Source organism: Globicephala melas, chromosome 5, assembly GCF_963455315.2.
Source record: "Globicephala melas chromosome 5, mGloMel1.2, whole genome shotgun sequence".
NCBI classification, from domain to species: Eukaryota; Metazoa; Chordata; class Mammalia; order Artiodactyla; family Delphinidae; genus Globicephala; species Globicephala melas.
The window spans coordinates 40,857,901-40,881,393 of NC_083318.1; the positions used below are offsets into that span (position 1 = coordinate 40,857,901).

At 41.6% G+C, this 23,493-nt stretch overlaps 1 protein-coding gene across 4 annotated transcripts in view; it reads right to left on the bottom strand.

The window, feature by feature from the left end:
* Nucleotides 1–13,739: 13,739 nt before the first annotated feature.
* BOD1L1 (biorientation of chromosomes in cell division 1 like 1) overlaps nt 13,740–23,493 on the bottom strand; it is a 55,658-nt gene continuing 45,904 nt past the window's right edge. For all 4 annotated transcript variants that reach the window (XM_060299167.1, XM_030864226.2, XM_060299166.1 and 1 more), the window contains 5 exons: nt 22,972–23,017; nt 20,993–21,042; nt 20,811–20,895; nt 20,275–20,428; nt 13,740–15,010 (listed from right to left, as the gene is read on the bottom strand). In XM_060299167.1, the coding sequence (XP_060155150.1) occupies nt 14,893–15,010; nt 20,275–20,428; nt 20,811–20,895; nt 20,993–21,042; nt 22,972–23,017 (453 nt within the window). In that variant the 3' untranslated portion in view covers nt 13,740–14,892. The remainder of the gene's footprint in view (nt 15,011–20,274; nt 20,429–20,810; nt 20,896–20,992; nt 21,043–22,971; nt 23,018–23,493) is intronic.

A 23,493-nucleotide genomic window follows, 5' to 3' on the forward strand; every position in this document is an offset into this window, starting at 1 on the left:
GAGTGAATAGAAGACATTATTATCCCTATTTTACAGATGAGGAAACTGAGACTCATGGAGTTTAAATGATTTCACCATCAGTAAGCAGCTAAATCAGGATTCAAATCTGACTTTGTGTAATGCCAACCCAGCTGGGTTTTCTACTCTAACCGCTTTTTCTCATAAACCTTCATGTTTATTCTCATCAAATGTTTCCCATCGTCTTCCTTACTTATTTCTATGCTACGCATTCATCAGAAAAGGAACTTCGAACTTAAGGAAATCAAAGAAAGAATTAGGCAGGAAAATCTAACGATTTTTTCAGTTTCGTACTTTTGAAAATAAAGAACGCTAAGGCCTGTGGATCTGAACCTAAACCTTGTTATGTAGAAGGAAAGAAATACGCCATTGTTATTCTAATTAATAAACTAAACCATGTGTAGAGGGAGACAGCAGGTGATGGAAGTTCCGTTGAGTTCAGAAATATGGGGACCTGGGTTTTGCTCGAGGCTCCTGAGATGCTGCGATACGTCCTCACGGAAGACATTGTTCCTTTGGAGTTAGTTTTCTTACCTGTAAAAAGCCAGATTTGGAAATCACCTCTCAGGCTTAAAAAGAAAAGTACCCTTTTCGCCTGGGTACAGTGGAGGACGAGCGCCACCTAGCGGGCACCTCTGAGGGATGTGAGGATATACCAAGGTAGAGAAGTAGTGTGATAAGTAGAGTCAAAAAGAGAATGTTGGTTTCATAAAACGGAATGTTTTTGCTCCTAGTTTTATGTTTCCACAGTCTCATGTTGTCAGGGATATAATAACCTAGGTGTTCCATTGAAGAGGCTCAGCCAGACACAGTCCGGATCCCCACTGAAGACTCACCTCCCTCAAGGGGAGGGGGAAACGATGGGGGCGGTTGCAGTGGGAGCTCAGAGATCTCCTGGTCTAACATCTCCCTGATTCCTCTCTGCTAGCTCCGCTGACTGCCTTTCATGCAAACTGGACCCGGGCACCCGCTGGATGGCGATATAAGGTACATGCAGTCTGTGAGATTTACTGGAGCCATAGGCAAGTTTTTCATTTTTTTCAGAAGCTAACTTTTTCATGAGACTAATTGGGGTATTTCACCCTAAACATCAATAAGTTCTGGCATTGCAAACAAGTCTGTCTTGTCTCTCAGATTTTGTTTCTTCATTTGGGTTGTCAGTTAAGACAGTGGGTGGATGATGATGCTATTTGAGGGGGCAGTTAAGGAGAAGAAGAAGATCTGAGTGGATAAAGGGGAAGATGCTATGTGCTGTTACTTGTACTGAGTTTGAGATGCTTGTAAAATAACAAGCAAGTCTTCTGAATTTACTGTATTTCTGTCTCTAAGTAACTATCCTGAGGGCCTTCGTGGTGTTATGCAGGTTCTCTTATAAATTTTCCAGCCAATTTCCTTTTCTGTAGTCTCTTCCTATCATTTATTTAAAAATGTTCAACAAATATTTGAGTGCTTACTGTGTCTCAGCTACTGTTCTAGGCTCTGGGGCTCATGGCCCTGTAAGACACTACTCTCAATAGGCTAACATTCAAGTGGAGAAATATCAAGAAGCAAATGCCTGCATAAAGCAATGGAGGAAACATCAGATGGTGTAAGTGCTCTGAAGAAAATTAGAATGATCTGACAGAGGGTGATTTGGGGCTATTTAAAAAAAGAAAAGAAAAATTTTTTAATTTATGTTTTTGTTTTGTTTTTTCCAACTCCACGCCTCTAAATTTATGTTTTTATTTCAGTATAGTTACATTACTTTCAGGTGTACAACATAGTGATTTGATATTTGTAGAGATTATACTCCATTTAAAATTATTATAAAATATTGGTTCTGTTCCCTGTGCTGTATATTACATCCTTGTGTCTTATTTATTTTACACTTAATAGTTTGTACCTCTTAACCTCCTTCCCCTATCTTGCCCCTCCCCCATCCCCCCACCCACTCCTCTCTGCACTGGTAAGCACTACTTTGTTGTATGTATCTGTGAGTCTGTTTCTGTTCTGTTATATTCATTTGCCTGTTTTATTTTCTAGATTCCACATATAAGTGAAAACATACAATATTTGTCTTTATCTGACTTACTTCACTAAGCAGGATACGCTCCAGATCCATCTATGTTGATGCAAATGGCAAAATTTCATTCTTTTTGTGGCTGAGTAATATTCCTCTGTGTGTGTGTGTGTGTGTGTGTGTGTACACCACATCTTCTTCATCCATTCTTCTGTTAATGGACACTTAGATTGCTTCCTTATCTTACTTATTATAAAAATGCTGCTATGAACATTGGGGTGCATGTATCTTTTCGCATTAGTGTTTTCATTTTCTTCACTTATATACCCATATGAACGATATGGTAGTTCTGTTTTTTTAAAAAAAACTTTTATATTTTATTTTTATTTATTTATTTATTGGCTGCACCGTGGGCCTTATGGGATCTCAGTTTCCCAACCAAGGATTGAACTTGGGCCACGGCAGTGAAAGCCCTGAATCCTAACCACTAAGCCACCAGGGAACTCTCTCTATTTTAATTATTTGAGGAACCTCCATACTGTTTTCCATAATGGTTGTACCAATTTACATTCTACCAACAGCATACAAGAGTTCCCTTTTCTCCACATCCTCGCCAACGTTTGTTCTTTTTGTTCTTTTTGATGATAGCCATTCTGACAGGTGTGAGGTGATATCTCATTATAGTTTTGATTTGCATTTCTCTGATGATTAGTGATGTTTAGCATCTTTCCATGTGCCTATTGGCCATCTGTATGTCTTTGGAAAATGTCTATTCAGGTCTTTTGTCCATTTTTTTTTTGGTCCATTTTTTAATCAAGTTGTTTGTTTTTTTGATATTGAGTTTTATGGGCTATTTATATATTTTGAATATTAACCCCTTATCGGTCATATCATTTGCAAATATTTTATCCCATTTAGTAGAGTGCTGAAACTTAATTTTATTTTTATTTATTTTATTTTTTTTGCAGTACCCGGGCCTCTCACTGTTGTGGCCTTTCCCGTTGCGGAGCACAGCTCCGAATGCACAGGCTCAGCGGCCATGGCCCACGGGCCCAGCCGCTCCGCGGCATGTGGGATCTTCCCGGACCGGGGCATGAACCCGTGTCCCCTGCATCGGCAGGCGGACTCTCAACCACTGCGCCACCAAGGAAGCCCTACTTTTATTTTTAATTAATTATTTTTATTGAGATATGTTTGACATATAACTTTGTATAAATTAAAAAAAATAAATTTAACTATATTTGATTTACAATATTGTGTTAGTTTCAGGTGTACAGCTTCAGATTCTTTTCATTATAGGTTATTACAAGATACTGAATATAGTTCCCTGTGCTATACAGTAAATAACATTGTATAAATTTAAGGTATACTGCATGTTGAATTGATACATTTATATGTTGTAAGAGGATTGCCCTTGTAGGGATAATTAGCATCTACACATATTTATTACTTCTTTTTAGTGGTTGGAATAACTAAGATCTAATCTAGAAAGTTTGGTGATTATAATGCAATATCATCATCTATGTTCCCTATACTGTGCATTAGATCTCTTTTACTACTCATTGCATCCCCCTTAAGCATCTGTCCTATTGCCCTTCACATTCCCTGATAACTACATTTAATACCAGAGATTTATCTTTAGATAGGAGATACTAGAATATGGTTTTATGTCGGTGTAAATAACCCAATAGAGAAAGATTTTTTTTTATTATTCCAGTAACCCAATTTAAAAAAAAAATATGTATTTAATTTTTGGCCACACCACGCAGCATGCAGGATCTTAGCTCCCTGACCAGGGATCGAACCCATGCCCCCTGACCCTTAGGAGCACGGAATCTTAACCACTGGACCCCCAGGGAAGTCCCAAGAAGGATAACTGATAATGCAGAAGAGAAGAGAAAACTGCAAAGTCCTTGAGAAAGTGAGAGCAGTTGGTCTCTGGTAAAAGAGAATGATATAGATGCTTTTAGGCTGGTTACTGTGGTGACTGACAATGACGTAATAATAACCATGGTTGACATTTACTGAGCACATACTATGAGCCAGGTACTGTTCAAATGCTTAATGCTTATTACTTTATTTAGTTCTGTCAAAAAGTATGAGGCAAGCTGAGCACAGAGAGTGGGGCAGGGAGGATTAGGGGGATAGGGAGAAGGTGCAAAAAGCCGTTTGGGACAATGGGAAGGGACGAAATCAGGGTAGCTAGGTGGAACAGCTGAGCAGGAGTGAGGGTATATTTGAGATTCATGTCCATGACCTTAAAGTGTGACCCACAAAAAAAAAAAAAAAAAAGTGTGACCAGTTAGCACAGGTGTGTGCTTTTCTCCAGCAATATTCCCTTGCTCGGGGAAACAGAGAGACACACAGATACACACACACACACACACACACACACTCACATAGCATAGGTTGGATAGATAGTTGGGCTACTCAAGGTGGGGCCATTGCTGGATCATTAACAAGAGCAGCCAGGAATTTAAGGCTGTTTGTGAGGGAGGGCTTAGAATCATGGAACCTAAGCTGGATCAGGGCAAAAATAGTGACTCAAGGAAAGTGATTGATCGATTTAGAATCAATGGATTCTTTTTTTTTTTTTTTTTTTTTTTTTTTGGTGGTACGCGGGCCTCTCACTGTTGTGGCCTCTCCCGTTGCGGAGCATAGGCTCCGGACACGCAGGCTTAGCGGCCATGGCTCACGCGCCCAGCCGCTCTGCGGCATATGGGATCTTCCCGGACCGGGGCATGAACCCGTGTCGCCTGCATCGGCAGGCGGACTCTCAACCACTGCGCCACCAGGGAAGTCCGGATCAACGGATTCGAAGTCCTGAAAGAGTAAAACACTTGCTGGAGTCTGAGTGTGAGTATTAGGGTTGTGAGTTGGAAAGAGGAGTGGTCATAGATTTGGGTACTTAGTCGAGTTCCAGAGGTCCGCAGGTTATCAGTGACACAGAGGTCAAGGTTGATGCTGGTGGGTGGAGCATTGACTCCTGGGGGCACTGCCTGACTTCCCCTAGCTCCTGACACAGCCGAGTGACTCCTGATGTTCCTCTGAAACCCCTCAAAACCTTCACTCCTGTTCCTACCGCCTACAGGCCGTCTGTCCTGTTCCTCATTGTGGAGACCCCACTGACCCACCAGGTCTGGCAAAGAACACAGAAACAGAAAAATGCACTATTTTAAAAAGATACTGTTCTCCACCTGTCTGGCTCGGCTCACATATTATTTCAGTCCTAAGTCCTTCTGGGAGTCTCCCATCCCTACCTGTTGTGACCTTTTCCTTCTGGAAACAAGGAAACCCTCTACTTTAGAATGATTTGCCCATGCCCCCAACCTGAGCACTTGTCTTTCATTAAACTGACTCATCTGGGCAAGTTGCCACTCAGTGATGATAAAGAAAGATGTGTGATTCAAAAGAGTGGCTTTTTTAGAGTAGCATTTCTTAAATTACAACCCTTTGCAACCTCTTTTCACATTTTTGCCCTCTGTGTGTATCCATCTATAATCTCTATTTACTTAATACCTTTATTTAAATGACTACTTTCCTTCCTTCCTTCTTTCCTTTCTTTCTTATTGAAGTATAGTTGATTTACAAAGTTGTGTTAATTTCTTCTGTACAGAAAAATGATTCAGTTATACATATGTATACATTCTCTTTATTATATTCTTTTCCATTATGGTTTATCACAGGATATTGAACATAGTTCCCTGTGCTATACAGTAGGACCTTGTTGTTTATCCATCCTATAAATAGTTTGCATCTGCTAATCCCAAACTCCCACTCCATCCCTCCCCCACCCCCCTCCCCCTTGGCAACCACTAGTCTGTTCTCTATGTCTGTGAGTCTGTCTCTGTTTTGTAGATAGGTTCATTTGTGTCTAAATGACTACTTTTTAAACTTGAAAAAATCTCATTTTTAAAAGAACATTTGTATAAATAACATAAATAACGTGAATATGTTCGTATATAAATATACACATATATGAAGCATCATTAACCTATTACCAAATATAATATTTTAAAAATATATGTATATAATGCTGATAGAACTGTGTTGATACACTAGTTCGATATAATAGGATGCTGAAGGCTCTGGGCCTGAGGTTGGCTCTCTGTCATAAGGACAGATTGACAAGAGCTAGAGAGACATTACAGCACACCAGCACCAACCTGAGACTTTCTCTCTGACATAAATAGAAAAACTAAAATGGAATTGATCCAACAGAAATGTGTAGGGAAGTTCCCCGAAAGATGTATGCTAGAATGCTCAAAGCCTCTTTTCCCAGTTTCCAAAAACCCTGAAACTACTCAAATGTTCATCAAGAGGAGGATAAGTCAAATGTTGTACATTCACAGCATAGGATACTACTCAGCCATGAGGATGAGCCACTCCAAGGCTGAAGGCAGCTGTATGGACGAACCTCACGAACATTCACCTGGGTGTCCCCAGTGCCTAGAATGGGCCTGGCACGTGGTGGGCTCTTAGCAGATATTTATTAAATGAATGGTCTCTTTATTCTCACACAACCTGAGATCAGAGGGACAGGTATCAGGATTTCTATTTACAGATGAGGACTCTGAGACGTAGAGAGGCCAAGTGATTTATTCAAGATCACACAGAGCACAGCTGCTGCATCAGGATTCCCTGCTAAGGCAGCCTGCTTGGTAAAATGTGTTAGCTCTCTAAACTTCCTCACTTACACAGCTGTTCCCTTAGTCTTTTAGCACAAATAACATATTTCAACTTCTTTTGCTGTTGTTAAATCATCTTCTGAGGCCTAATTTGGAGATGTTTATTTCCATTATGGGATATTTTGGACTGGGTTTTGAAAGGGAAAGGGACAGAAGACTGTGCTTTCAGAGAAAGGGGTTTAGGATAGGGGGGAAGCTTACTGGAGAGATTTATGTCGAGGAATTACAGCAAACTCTGTCATTCTGTCTGATAAGTGTGGCTAGAAACAGGAAAGGGAGAACAGGATATGGTGGTAGCACACGGGCTTAATGGAACATCAAGTGAACAGATGGGACTGAGCTGTCCTGGCAACTGTCAAAGGAAGAAGCTTGAGGAGCGATCCCTGCACAAAAGCAGGTGAACCAGGGCTGGAGACACGTGCTTCCTGTACGTTCAAAAAGGGCTCTTAGTGCAGTATCAAAAGCCCTCTCTTTAGAATCAATCCATATTTAGCTCAGAAGGAAGTAGGGGTCTGGGGGGCCGAGGGTGGATTAATTTATTGAGACTTGAATTTCACTTAAAGGTTGTTTTTTTTTTTAAATTTTAAATGAGCTTATTTATAAAACAGAAACGGACTCACAGACTTAGAAAACAAACTTATGGTTACCAAAGAGGAAAGGTGGAGGCAGGGGAGGGATAAATTAGGAGTTTGGGATTAACATACACACACAATATATAATAGATCAACAAGGACCTACTGTATAGCACAGGGAACTTTACTCAGTATTCTGTAATAACCTATATGGGAAGAGAAGCTGAAAAAGAATAGAAATATGTATATGTATAACTAAATCACTTTGTTGTCTACTTGAAACTAACACAACGTTATAGATCCACTATACTCCAATATAAAAGAAAAAAGAAAAAAAAGTCTGAAGTGACCAATTATATGTCCTTTTAAACTCCAAGAATGCTTACTGGGGAAAGAATCTTTTTGAAGGATCAGAGGACCCCCAAGTGACAGGGATGAAATAAAAAACAATGTTTGAGGGTAAACAGAGACACATGAGCCCAAAATAGGAAAAGGCAAATTCTTGATGAATACTTCTTTAGGGATGAAAAAAATGTTATTTGACTCTTTCAAGTAAGACTTGTTGAAGAGTGACAAATTGTTTTCTGCAAATAAAAACAACTTTGAGCTTTGATGATATACTTATTTTGAAAGAATGACATTTGCAAAAAAAGCATGGGACAGATTCTGCCAGTGATCAGAAGGGGCACATTTATTAAAAGTTAATGGAGAAGCTGATCCTTCCGGAGATAAAAACTGAGTGAATGAGAACACAGATGATTTCTGCAGAGAATGTGAAAAATGTATTTGGAGTTTCCACTTTAGAAAGCATGGCATATTAGGTATTTGTCAAGGCTCCACTGTAGCAAAACAACCAGATGCTAGACTAATTACAAACTTGAATTGCATCCTTAAAGTGCAGTGTTGAGCTTGCTACATTATAAGGGAAATCCACAAGCCAGTTGTTCTTATATTGAAGTTTAAGTATGTGTAGTAGGGTGGAATAGAGTTGAGTAGTCAGAGGTGTGGCTTTGCCAATTATTAAGCTATCGTCTCCTAGCTTCACATCTACCTTCTATATTCCATGTTGTGTTGGCTGGGCTGGGACTCGGCAAACCCCGCTTCTTCTTAGCCAGATGGCTCTCCAGGTTCTTTCTGCCAATTTGGGGCACTAAGCACAGACTAGGAGGCTGAAGTTGGAGAAGGGACTTGCTTCTCCTTGTTTGGTCACTCTTGTTAGCCTCCCCCCAGCAACGGTTCTTCGCTCCAGCAGTGGCAGCTGATTGCAGACACAGTTGGCTCCAATTTCCCATTTTTCCCCCACTCTAGGACAAGCCACCCTGTCTCGCCAACCCGGCCACACGCCTCAGGGGTCTGCTCATCACCACTGCTTGGTTTCTTCTTCAGTTTCCTACCAAACTCCATCTTCTCTTTCTGTTCCCCAAGCCAAGCAGTGATGGTGGTTGCTTTCTGAAGTTACTCTGTATCATGGCAGGATTACTCTTTTGGTCTTTAGTCCTCTAATAGCTACTGAAACCAATTGCCAATATTAAATTATTTATTAAAATAACTGATATAGTTTCTAATAGCTGACTGGACCATGATTGAAACGGGTCTGAAATGATTTCCTATAACGTAGTAGGAAGAATATGGCTCTCAACAGGCCTTCAATCCAGCACTGAGAGCTGCTCCTGAGAAAGAAATAAGGTGACCTGGAGTTAAAAATTCTTGTAAATTTGCTAATGATTGGACCCTAGGCAAACAACGAATGGTGTTTGCTAGTGGGAGAGTTGATACTTAGGAAGTGCTTTCAACAGGACGTACCTGGTCTGTCCAGGATTGCTTACAGCAACAATACAACAAAGAAAAAAACCCTTTGGAATCTATTGATGTATGGGGCTTGGCTCCTGGGAAAACATCATGCAGGCTGTGTAACCTTCTGAGTAGAGATGTTCAATGACTGAAAAGACTTTTTCCTATGTAAGAAGAGTAGCTGCAGGTATTTTTTTAGAGACTTCTTATATTAATCTGGGCACATGTGCATCCTGATGGGAAAGGACCAGGGAAGTAAATTGGCTACCCCGGATCTCCATGCTTCATGGCACCAAGCAACTACTTATATCCTTGAAATTATGAGTAAAGATTTGTGCTGGCTATGGTCTCTGATGAGTCTGATTTGACAGTTGGTCCTTTATGGTATTACAGAGGCCACTTCTCATAATGCTACTGGGGCTTCATCAAAATACAGCAGTAAACAAGCAAGAGGAAGATGGGAGATGCAGATCTGAGAGGCTCCCAAAGATGAGAGTGGGGAAGGGCATCCCCAGGATGGTGCAAGGAGAGTCAGGATGAGATGGCGGCCAGCCCAGACTGGAGGTGTGTGACTCAAACGACTAATAGGCTGAAACCTGCTTTCAGCCAGATCCTTCGGCCATGGAGCATCTTTTAAAATCTAGTGGTAACTTCGGGTTTGGCCTGAATTCTTTTTTTTTTTTTTTGGCCTGAATTCTTTAGTAGACTTGGCTTGCCTGGGTCATGCACTGATACACCTCTTGCTTTCTTCTCTATGCTCTAAATGTGAGAGGCAACACATCAAAACTTAGATGTGTTTGATCTTGAGTCTTAAGACACAACAAGATCTAATTCCAAAGTGAAATTTATATTCAATTACATTAAAATTAACGACAAAGTACCATAAAGAAAGTGGAAAGATAAACCATCAATTGTGTGTGTGTGTGTGTGTGTGTGTGTGTGTGTTGTGTGTTTGTTTGGAGGAGTGGTATTTGCAACACATTTACATGAAGGTTTATTATCCAATATATAAAGATATATATATTTATATCTTTATATTAAATATATAAAGAATTCCTACTAGTCAATAAGAAAAACACAAAGAACCAAATGGTAAAATGACATGAACAGGCATATCACAAAAGAAGAAATAAGGATGGAAAATAAACACATGAAAACATATTCAACCTCCTTATAACCAATGCAAATAAAGACCACAATGAGATATTTTACATCCACTAGATAGGCAAAATCAAGAAGTCCTATATTACCAAATGTCCAGTGAGGTAAACACACTGCTGGTAGGAGTACAACATGGTGAAAGCATTTGGGAAGAAATTTGGTTATCTTATGAACCTGAAAATATGCTTACTCTAGGAATTAGCAGTTGTACACTGAAGCAGAAAGCTGAGTGTGTCTTGGCATGGGAAATGGGGATATATATTAATCCCTCAGCCTTTGAAATGGTTGAGTGGTCCTCTGGTTCACAGGCTAATGGTCGCCTCAGGCAGCAACCAGCCTGCTCCTTCGGCTTCCCTTAATGTGCCTATAAATGTCATCTTCTATATGTATGATGATAAGTTTGGGAGGCTCTGCCCATAAAATATCCATAGAATATTCATAGAAGCATTGTTTCACCTGGAAACAACCTAAAGACCAGTAACAGGCAAATGAACAGCTTAGTATATTGTGATGTATTCTTTTAACGGAATACTATACAGCAGCAAAAGTGTACTAACTGGAGGTACGCATGTTACCATAGAAGGTGTGCACATTACCATAGACGAATTTCAAAGCACAGTGTAGAAGAAACAAGCAAGTCTCAAATGATCCTTAAAATATGATTCTATTTATGTAAAGTTCAAAAGTATTCAAAACTTAAAATATCGTTTAGGGATGTATATACATATACAGTAAAATGATAAACTTGTATTTAGAATGGTGGTAAACCTGGGGGCACGCAGGAAGCTTCCAAGGTGTGAGTATCGTTCTATGTTTCAATGTGTTGGGGGGCCCATAGCTGGTGTATTAAATAAAGAATGTACAGATTATAACCTGCTGAACAAGGAGGCACAAACCACCCTCAAGGGGTTGGCAGGTAGCTCTTCCGGTATCCGATCTCCCACTCTGGGGAAGTGAAGACCCCGGGGTCACTTTGATCAAATGTGCAGTTTCAGTACATTCATACAAAGGAAGTAAAGTCCCAAGATTTGTTGCTTACAGATCACAGATATGGAGGCGGGGTTGAGGGAAGTGCAGTGAGCTGGGGGAAGGGCAGTCCTCTGTCCCAGATCACAAAAGAGCAGGAGATGGAGAGTGGGGTACCAAGCACCTGTTCCTTATAAGGTGTTTGGGGCAGAGGTCACTTATTTTTTGAGTACTCAACTCTAAGTGGTTATTTTAAAAGGTTCCCCAGGAAAAGCAAAGCGGGAACTTAGGGCAGGAATCCTCAACTCAGGTTCTTATGTAAATGTACAGAATCTGGGTGGGAGCAGGGTTGTCAAATAGATGTTAAATTGTTGAGTTTGTGTGTGTGTATGTGGTGTGTGTTACGGGGAGGTAGTAGGGGTTCTAAGGTTTTGACAACCTTGGAAAATTCTGGGTTAAACAAAGTTAGCCAGATTTCTTAGAAATCCATGTGTGCTCGTGTGACTAATGAATTTCCAAGAAGGTCTGCAGTGTGAGGAAGCAGCCTTTGGAGCTATGTATGTGTTTTGTGTGGTTAGAGCTATGTAGATATTATCTGTGTGCTTCTCCTCCTGGAAGTTTCTGGAAGGTTGACTTGGCAGTGAGAATGGGGCCTGTCATTGCCAGCCTGCTCCTCAGCTTTCAAAATGCTCTATTCTTTAGGTCCTAACCTTGCTTCAAGCTCCATTTTATACTTAAACAAAGACTCTCTTGTCCACCAGGAGTTCGTCCTTTGGCCGGCTTCTCTCAGGAAGGTAACTTTCTTCCCCGCTGCTGTGTCCTATGGTGCAGTCCCAGGGCAGCACAGCTGTCTGCTGCACGTGTTGTCACCCCTGGGACTGGGGCTCACACTTGTGTCCCTGGTGTTGGGCTAGGAGCTCAACAAATGTGCATCCCAGCGCAGCAGTTTCAGCGGAAGACACTGGCTATACAACCATTTCCTTCCCCTGAGAAAAGTGTCTCACTCAGTGTATCAGGAAACACTTCCTGTGCTTGATTTAATTACACAAGGATAGCTAAGCAGTAATTTTAGGAAATGTAAGGTGCTCTCGCACTCAGGATGAACAATAAATAAAAAACAGATGAAAATTAAATCATTGAGCTCGAATCATCCCCCCACCTCATCTCAAGTCAGTTAGGTTTTCAGTTGTGGAGATGTTTGGGGATTCCTCCACTATATCATGGTCCTGCCGTGAGTGAGCCTGCTGTTGAGGTAGGAAGATCCATCCTCCCTCTGTTGGGGCTTTGCAGAAAGAACCTGGACCTGGGGTTAGAAGACAGGAGTTCAGTCCCAACTTGGCTCTCTGTGAGATCACCAGACGGCCATTCCTAATGGCTGGCCTTGGCAAGCTGGAGTTATTAGGTTCTAATCTTGAAGAAGTCTAGGTGATGAGGGGGGGAGTCCAGCAGCATCGCCCTGAAGAAAGAGGACTGAAGTAGGCAGGGAAGGACCAGCTTCAGCTGCAGAGGAACTGGCTGCATTACTTTCAGTCAGGGGACAGGCTGCCCCTTTGGGACGTCCCGCTGCATTGGCCCAGCCTTGTGTCAGCTCCACAGATGTGTGACTGTTCAGGTTGCCTACGGAGGAGCAACGAGGCATGGCAGTGGTCACTAAGCTGAGATGAGGGAAATGGAGAGTTTGAGGTGGTGTGAAAGTGTTTCCCAGTGGGATCTCGGGGGGAAGCTCCTGGCATTTTGGGCTGTGGAGTCAGGGGCTGTTCTGTGCATTGTAGGACACTCAGCATTCCCAACCTCCTCCCTTCTACTAAATATGGACCAGTGATGCCAAATCCTTGTGATGACCAAGAACTGCTCCTGTGTAGTTCCAGTGCCCCATGGGGTGGCAGCTCCTCCCTACACGGGTTTCAGAACCGCTGGAGGTTAAGTGACCCAGCTGAGTTCCCCACCAGACGATTCCTTATGCAGCTGCAATGTTTACTTCCAACTTTGTTAAGAGGCTGCATTTCCTCACCACCCAGCTACTCAGTCCCGTAAGGTCGTGCCTAGGGAGGGCGTTACTAAACGGAATAAGACTGGTTTCACGTGGAGAATACATTCTCGGGTGAGCACTTCTGGTGAACCAATCTAGAACCATCTAGTGCGAAGATGGTTTGCCAAGGAGTTTGGAGCCTTGGAACCCAGTCTGGCTTCTTACTCTTAACTAACTTTGAGCTTTGGTTAAACTCAACCATATAAATGGAAATAAGGAGTTCTCACATTCCTTGTCTCCCAAACCCCTTCCAGATCTAACATTCAATTCTACCGAGAGAGAGGCCATCACCGACTCAAATTTGAATGTGAAAATGGAACAATATATCTAAGACCAATTATTTAGAGAGATGAAACAGTTTTCACAGGGAGAAATTTTAAAATAGGGGGAAAAAAATTCTTACCACTCAAGTTTTGGGAAACATTTTATAATTTATATATAAAATCTCAGTAAGAAACAATGTAAAATGACAGAAATATCCAACTTACATTAAGAGTTCAAAAAAAAAAATCACACACACTGAATGTAAATTTTAATTATAAAACAAGAATATGAACAAAACATTTTAAAACAATCTCAATTATTTGGCAACTCATCACATCATTGCTAGAGGCAAATTTGATCTTAAGAAAAGCTTAATCTTATGAAAAACTTAAGTTGGACAGTTTGCTCATATGAGAGTTAAAACATGTTTAAAAAAGAATCTGGCAATAAAGCCAGTTTCTATCTTGAAATAACTGTGTATAAAATAACATATAATCCTGAAGCTCGATAAACAGGAGTGACTTTAATCTTCAATGCATTTCTCTTCACTGAAAAAGACATTATGGAAAGAACATGGGGCAGCACAGAGAGGAATGGACACCGACACAGGGGTTTATGCTGCAGGTAACAGATGTAATTTTACTTGAACCGGAACCTCCTACGTCAGTGGGGCTGGTAGTAAAGTCAGAGATGCCAGTATAATCTAGAAACAAGTTACATTCTTAAAAAACAGAATCACAACTGTGAACAGAAAAGCAATGGAGACCCCTTCTTGAGCTAAACTACTTTACTCATACATGCGAGAAGAGTCTGTATTTCCTGCCAGATGAAATTCAGATAGTTACAGGGCAGGCAGAGTCCTAAAACATCTCTACTAATGACTGCATAGCATTTAAAACCCTTTTTTTTTATTAAAAAAAATAAAATAAAATAAACAGATATATAGTAAAGTTCACAGATAAGTTTTCTCTGTAAAATAAATAAAGTGTTCATTGATTAGCATCATACATACAGTAAAATACAACCTGTTTTTACATGTTTATATACTGTACACAGATTACCAATTGGCAGCCTGGTGTCTGATGGGCTGGAAGGGTTTGCGTGAGTGATGTGTCACATCGGGAAATCCCAATTTCAAATGTTAAAATATACAACTACTTTGTTTTGAGTTCAGGTACAAAGTAAACTTATTTTCCTTTATCTGAAATAAATGTACATAATACTTCTATGAACAATAGTTTATAAAGCTGTTTAAAACATAACAAGAAAAAGCTTGCACCTAGGAACTTGGAGCACATGCACGGCCTTCCCCTGGTTAAAAACGACAGCCTGTGGCCCTGAGGCTTGTCCCTCTTCTCTCTACCGTGTCCCCTTGTGGACCAGCCAGGGGTGGCCGCAGTCAGATTACCGCTTTGCCTTCTTCACCGGGGTCTCCTCCACCCTCTGCTGGCCTCTGGTGCGTGCCCCGGGAGGGCTGGCTTCTCTCTTGCGTTTGGTAGGAGGGGAGAGCTGTGCCTTTGATCTGCAGTAAACAAAAGTCAAGGCCGTGGTAAGACTTAGAAAGAGCTGCTTCAAATAATTTGGGAGTTCTTCAAAAATTGGAAGATTTTTGACATTGAGAGCCAAGAAGAGAAAACCTGGATAAGGTCCACACAGGACAAGGAGACTCTAGAAGAGCCTATGCTGACTGGTTACTTGCTGACAGCCTCACATCCTAACAGGGCACGGGTGGGGGAGTTTGGAAGCCTGTACTCTGCTTCCGGTTCTGTCCTACTCTGGGTGTGGACCTCGGTCAAGACCACTTTCTTCTCTAGGCCCTAGTTCTTCTATCTATACAATAAAGAAATCAACGGCCAGTCCCATGTTGAAACAACTGGTGAGAACACAGCGGGATGGCAGCCTCCATCTGAGCACGCGCACAACCGTGTCTCACAGGACGTTACCTCAGAGGTCAGCTGGCAGTGTTAGAAAAGGCATGGGAACCTGAGAAGAGTTTCCTACCCAGTCTCCCTGCCAGCAGCCTAGCCCTGCTCTCCATTCTGCCATTAGACTGATTTGTCGGAAACTTCAGTTAATCATGTCAATATCACCGTCTTATCTCTTCTCTAGGACCTCTGATACTTTCAGCACAAAGTCATCCAGAACGCAATACACAAAGTCCTTTACCATTTGCCCTCAACTGCTGCACCATTCTGGACTATAGTCCTGCCAAAGTAGCCCCATTCCCAAACACAAAGTGTTCTCTGACATGTTCATATTTTGGCATGTGATTTTTTTTGGAACAACGCCACACCTCCTATCTGGCAAACCTCATTTTGAAGCCCCAGTTCAAAAGCAACTCCTTCTGGGAAGCCTTCCTCATCACAGAGCAAGCTGCCCTTCGGAAACCCCACAGCACTTTCCGTTGTTAATTTATCCACTGGAGTTTTTCAAATTGCAGGCTAGAGCCATTATTTTAAAACAACGTATTAATAGAACACAATAGACCATTGATATCACTTCTATTCAGTTTGGCTCATGAAAATTTTGTTTCAGTGACAGCGACAATATTGCAGAATACATTCTTAACATGAGCTGCTTACTGTCAAAAAAGTTTGAAAGTCAGGTACACATACGTCCCTCCATTAGACAGGATGTTTCTCCAGGGCAGCTGCTGAGGTTATTCCTTTTCCTCTCTCCAGTGCCTAGTACAAAGCCCGACATGTGTGAGCGAGCAGTAAATGTTATATCAGTGAAGACACTTGGAAAATAAAACTGCAGGAGATGGGACTCTACTGATGTGAAGACATGTTTTACTTATTGTTCCTTTGACAGCACAAGTAAATAAGCTCAAATCGAGTCAAATATTGTTGTATATGATGTAGTTTCAGCATGTTATCTATGCATGTGTTGAGAACAGCTAAAAACCAGTGGTTGTCAATATCCCATTTCAAACCATGACCAGGGAAAGCCATCAGCCACTAAGTGCGCAGCTATTTACCTAGGAGTGGGCGTGTGCCAGCACTGTGCTGGATGCCATACCGCAGAGAACAGAAGCTTTGCGCAGGGGCTTCCGTCTAGCTGTGTGAGCTTGGCTAGGTCACCTGACAGACCCTTTCTTTCCACTCAGAGGGTGGCCTATGACCAGCAGCACTGGCAGCACCTGGGAGCTTGTGAGAAATGCAGACCATCAGGTCCTGCCCCAGACCTACAGAATCAGAGTCTGCATCTCAGCAAGAGCCTCTGTGATTGGCCTGCACATTCATGTTTGAGAAATAATGAACCAGACCTTTCTAAGATTCTTCTCATATATAAAATAAGGATAAATACCACATTTTACTTAATGAGGATTAATGGGAGAATATATGTGAAAGGTGCCCGGCACTTCAGTTTGCTTCGCTTTCTATAACACGGGGATAACAATGCATACATACAAGTATGCTAGGAAGATCAAGTGTGATAAGAGACATCAAAACAGCTTTCATACAATGTGAAGTCTTTTATTTTTTGATGCTATAATGTACAGAAGGTAAGGCAAGTCCCTGACTGACCTCAAGGAAGAAGCTTATGGACCAGATAGGAAAACAAAACTAACACACTTAAAGCAATGGTATATGCCACTGTCAACTGCACAGCCCCAATTAGAAGGGCAACAGGAAGGAGGCGAGGATGAGCTGAACAGGCAGGGCGGCATCCTGAAGGGGGTGGGTGTACAGGATGGAAGGACCTGGCTGACTGGGGGCTGGTGGTGAGGGCGCTCCTCAAGAAAGAGCCAGCACAAGCAGAGGCAGGGAGCAGGGGTCGGCACAACCTGTGGGAAGTGGGAAGATGAACCAGGCCAGGCTGAAGGTGTAAGCCAGCTCGTGGCTATGCCTCAAGGGCTCTCCTGTCACCTCATCGCCTCTCCAGTGCTCTGAGCAAAACAGAAATGACCCTGGGCTGTTACCTCCTGGACCCTGCTGCAATGCTTTTAACCAAGCATTCAGGTCTGTGACCACTTGGGGAGAAACAAGCCTTGTCTTTGGTTCTGGGGGGTAGGAGTTGGCAGGTAAGGCTCACACGTGTCAAGGATAAAGCCTGTGCAGGAGGGCCGTGAGGTGGGGCAGACTGGTGAGGCCACCGAGACTCCTTTTGGCAGCCCTTCCTACTCTGTTTGGAGTAGATTTCATTTGGAAAACAAATGATTCCCAAAGACAGTTATTTGGCAAGACAAGAATCTTAAACTTAGGGAGAAAGCATCACTGCACCCACCAAAACCAATCTCAGGGGTTTAAAAGTGACTTGAACGTCAGCAGGGACTTACCTTCCTAGTTGGGGAGATTTACTAACTTTTTCACTGGTAGATAATTCCTCTTTTGCTAATTTTTGGTGATTTCTAAGGGAAATTCTCTGGGCTGCCAAGTTTGGATGTTGCATGTGTAGATGGCTCGCTATGATGTTTTCTGAAACAGATTATAGAAACACTGGGCAAATGGCAGCACTGAACACTCCAGTCCCTGGGACTCCAGAAAGGACGAGGCTCCTCATGGGCAAGTCAGAGAATGGGGACTAAAAGTAGGAAAATGGCTGTTTTTCTGGACCACTGTTGGTAAGCAGGTCTTCATGTCACCTGAGACTAACTCTGCTTATATGACTCTAGCTTTACTTTCACTGTGTGGGACAGTATATCGTGATTTAGAGAAAGATAAATCTGTGATAAACAGAAAATATATTGGCTGATGATATAAGATCCCAAAGTGCTCACCAGAGTAGAATAAGGGGCCAAGATCGATGAAAGTACAGTTCACAAAGCTGAATGTTAAGGCCCTGGAACCGGGTCCAAGCAGTCACCTGCACAAGCATCAGGTGAGAGAAGAAATGTCCCATGAGGAAAAAGAACGTGCTGAGTTGGTGTGCAGCCCAGGCAGAGGGAGCCCAGTGAGTTGGATGAATGTTGAAGCACAGTCTAGAAAATAAGGTGGACAGGCCTCTTCTAGATTCATCAGCGCACACTTGGTGTAAACATTTGCTTCTTAAAAGAGAATACAGATAAACTGAGGAGAACAAACAGGATGATGAGGGGGCTCAAAACAAGAGAAGACCTAGAAGCCACCCTCCAGTGTTTAAGGGAAAGTTGTACAGGCTCCAAAGGTAGAAGCTATGGGGAGGCCAGCATCCATTGAACACAAGAGAATGCCATGAGGAGGTGGCTTTCCTGTCCTGAGGTAACACGCAGAAGCAGAAATACCTTTTCAGAGGAGCTGTGGGCAGCATGATCGAGGTACTGATGGGTTTGCAGTATGGACCCACTGAGACCCCATGTGACCCTGAGAATCTGTGGGATTATAAAGATGCCAGAGCCCTGGAACCAATCAACCAATGCCAAGGAATCTAAAGTCACAAGCTCCTAAAGTGCATTAAGGAGAAGCATTGATAATCTGGGTGATTATAGAACTCTAAGTCAAATACGATTTATTTTTGAAGAATAAATTTTAAAGGGAAAATCTGTTCGCTACTTTTAGACACTCACTTGAAGATGCCTAGAAGGCCTGTGGAACTTTCCGAGTTGGGCTCGACTATACTGGATGATCTTTCCACGAGTGTAAAAGAGGGAGGGGTGTCTGTACCCAAACGCACCCTCTCAATCAGCAGATCTCTTAATTCTGTGATTCCTATTTATCTGAGCTGCCCCACCTAAGAAACAACCATGAGACACCTCACCTTCAGCCCTGTGAGCTCGTAAAGTCTTCTGGCTCTAAAATCTCATTCTTTGAGAAACTAAACCACATCACGAATGCCTAATAATGTACAGGTTTAGAGGAATTAGAAATAGGCTCATTTTAAGTCTTTATGTAAACATAACACATTATTACTATTATACTACAGTAGCAGATGTTAATAAGTGATCCTCTTGAAATAAATATTCCTGAAATCTTGGATAATGAAATTATAGATGATGATACCAAGATTAACAGCTTGTGAATCACATTAAAAATGGAAAATATTCACGCTTCAGAAAAAGTTATAAAACTGTAAGGTGATGCAACACTTCTCAAAATGGGCTGTGGGGAAAGGAATACTGATTGATGTTAAAAGGTATAATAACAGGGGCTGGGGGGCAAAGTATAACTGACAAAGTTAAACAGGTTTCTTTCCTTTAGGACCATGACAAGCCCTTAATATGGTAATGTACACTACAGCTTAAAAAGGAGAGAAAATTCAGAGGCATTCCCCAAACTCACTTGACCATGGTCCTCTTTTCTCCAAAGGCTCTGGCTATACTAGGGTTTGGGAGAACGTACTATGGGAAACATATGAAATTGCCAGTTATGTAAGTGGAAAATGGTGGCCATCCTGGCGATTTCACGTGATGGACCTGTTACACAGCACTGTGAGGTGCATCTTGCAACGGGTATGGGCTCATGATTTCTCTTTCTCACTGCAGCTAAGCACGCTGCACACAGAGACTGTGTTGTATGTATCTGTGTTTCCATCCACGGTGCTTAGCACTGCATCTGAGACATCTACTCATCCTTGATAAATATTTATGAAGGAACTAAATAGGTTGCACCAAACAGGTATCTAAAGCCTGGAAGAGATTCCAAAGTGATCCTCAAAAATGGTTAAGAGGGAAAATAGCCTCTCCCAGAGGAACTGAAATGTCAGAGGGCTGGGAGCATGTGCTCTCTGCTGAGGATAAAACGAAAGGAAAGAGCTCACACTGTGGCACAAGTGAGTCAAAGACAAGAGAATCCCATGAAACCCACAGCTATTTCCTGATGGAGAAGCTGGTGAAGGTTCTGGAAGCTCTCCTTTGTCCCCTGTTACCTCTGAGCCTCTGATCTGGTGCTGGACCTTGTGGTGGCTCCTGTGGGCTCATCCTCTTCCTCTTCTTCCTCTTCCTCATCAGACTCCTGGTCTTTCTTGTCCTCAGTTGCTTCAGAAGCTGATTTCTGGCGTTTTCTTTCTGGCTCTGAGGATTCTGTTCAGACAGAAGGGTAACACCTGGATTGTACAATTCCCAAAGACACTTCCAAAGGACAGATATTAGGGCCTTGGAGGCAGAAGAAGTGGTTTTCCACTTCCTTTTTGTTTCAGCACTTGCAATTTACAACTGTTTAACTTAATCTCTGGGATAGTTTACTTAGGCAGTTCACAGCCAGCATTTGCAAAAAATTCACATCTACTCAGAAAAGCACCTGGGATGTACCATTTCTGACACAGGATTAGAGCCATTTCACACATATTTATGTAGTATTAATACTAGCTGCACCCCCTGGATTTTTCCTTATCCAAAGAAAAACTCTTAAAAGGTGATTCTGAAATGATAAGACTCTGTAATTAAGACTCGGCCAGGAACATACCAGCATCATCTGATAGAGTGAGTGAACGCTTGGGCTTTCTTCCTCTCCGACGCACATTTGCTACAGATTTTTCTTCACTGTCATCCTAGAAGCAATAAAATTAAAGTTGAAATGGTGGTCGCTTGAGCATTTACTAAGTTTATTTCTAAAGGACATGTCTTGATAAGAAAATTAACACTTACATTGCTTCCACTTCGTTCTTGTAGGTTAGGTGTTTCTTTATTGGACTCATCTTTAAGAAAAGGAAGATCTCTGCATTAGTATTTTAATTAGTGTCAAATTAAATTTCAACAGTTTGGCTTGCTGTCTGTGAATGTACCAGTGCTAATTAAGGTATTCTTATGCGATTTATCATTGTTTTTGTATCAGCCAAGCAAACGTTGAGGTGGAATACCTAAGCAAAAAAGCACGTCAGAATGAAAGTCAGGATACCAAAGTTTGCATTTCAGATCTGTCATGAATAAGCTATGTGATCTAGGCAAATTACTTAAATTCCCTCAGCCTCAGTTTTCTCATCTGTGAGATGAGGATTTGGGTTAGATTGCCTTCATGGTTTCTCTCTTTCAGCTCAAATGCTCTGAACCTGGAAAGGGAGGAGGAAGGGGACATCTAGGGAACCCCCAAGAAACAGCAGGAACTGCAGGTCAGGATTCCAGACTTTACTCAAATTGTAATGGAGCTCTATAAATAGTACAGCCCTCATTTGATAGGTAGGAAAATGAGGCTTGAGTAACTTAATTATTTGTTCAGAGTCACATAACTAGCAGGTGGGCGGGGGCAGTTGGAATTCTTATGACTCCATATACTTATACCATGGTACCTAGAAAAGTACATTTTATAAGCCTATTTTAGGTTGTGAATACCTATTCTTTATGTATTTGCTTTCTGTAGATGTTATCATTTTCTGAGAATGTATCTTGGTAAGAAAAATGAAGTTTAGTTCAATGCACTGTTTGAAGCTAAGATTATGAGGATGCTGATTAGACACTCAACAACCCAAAAGTGGACTTATTAGTGATGAAGACTGCGTAGCTGCCTTTTCTGCAAGTTCACTAAACTAACGTAGGTAGAAGAGTTAAAAGCCAAGAAAAAGGCTCACAAAGAAGAATCCAGTCTTTAACTGGTCATCATTACCCTGATTCAGAAAACTACTGCCCAACGACAATACTAAAACATAATTGCATAGCTTACAATAGAGTCTTTAAAGGGCATTTGAGTTCTAAAGATTTCTTGTTGTATGGATATAAAATATTATAAAATTATGAATAAAAGATGGTTAAAAACAAAACATAAGCAAAACCTCCTTTTGTTAAAAAAAATAAACAAAACTTAATTTTCAAAGAGGCAAGAAAAAGATGATCATAAGATCCCACACATAGTTAAATGTGGAAAAAAATTTTAAATTACACATTTGCTTTTACCTTGCTAATCAAAATATGTACTTTCCTGATATGACCATGCTATTTATTTGGTCCAAAATACTTGTCATATTCTTTTTTTTTTTTTGCCTGTGTCAGCACTTTCAAACCCATCAATGGCTATTTTTTGATTTATGTATCAAAAAATTTAAACCATGAAATTAATACATACACATAGTAAAGATTCTGGAAAATGCAGGCAACAGAAAAAACACGAAATGTTCCTACTATCTCACCAGCCAGAGCTAATCATTATCAACATTTTGGAATATTTTTTCTCCTTGGAATGAGGACAAAAACACTTCATTGAAACAATTTTATCTCTTGCATCCTAGTTCTGGAAGCTGCACAGGCTCCTTTCAAAATTCTTCTTCTGAAAACAATAGGCTCTTGGGCTGAATTCCTGTCTTCCTGATAAGAGTTCCCAGTCCCAGGTTGATCTATTTCTCCCTAAAACATGTCCATGAAAGTATGGTTTGGACACAGCAGTGCCTTCCCTCTTTTGCTCCGTGTTGCCCTCCCCCTTCTCTCTGAAGACTTCCCAGACTAACAAAATTGAGAATGACTCAGATCACAGGAAAAGCCACTAGCTAGAGTCTCTCATGGCTACAAGGAGAGCCGCTTTTACCAAGGAAGCCACCCACTTCATTGGAAAACAATGAAATTCTAAAACCTTCCCCGACAGCCAGGCTTCCCCACCCCTTCCTTAAATCATACAGAGAGCAATGCTTTTAGGTACATACCTGTTTCCATTACTTTCTGTTTGCTGCCAGGTGGAGATTGTTCTACCTAAATTTAAACAAAGAAAAAAACTGAAGTCAGCAGTTTGTTATCATCCCATAGAAAGTCAATCAACAATGTAAAGAAGGTACAGGAGGACCTCTGTTTATTATGTAGGCAGAATATCTGGAACCTACTTCCTGCAGTTGATTAAACATACCAAGCAAATATGGATGCCTATGATTCTGAACACACAGGTCTTTCCACAAGGAGGATTAGGGCTGCCACAAGCCTCTTTCTCAGCCACTGTGCTGCTACGCTGGGGGGGCAAGCAATGGAGGGACACACATGGCCCGTTGTTAATATTCCCCAACCCGGCCCGGCAAACCATCTTATGTGTTGGTAAATGCATTCACACTCTTACATGTGGCTCTTTGGTTCTGTTGTCTTATAAGAATTCTAGTGAGATAATTAATGCAGATATTGTTACACTACTTTATATCCAAGGAAATGGGAGTCTCGAGAGGGTCACATGACTGGTCCAG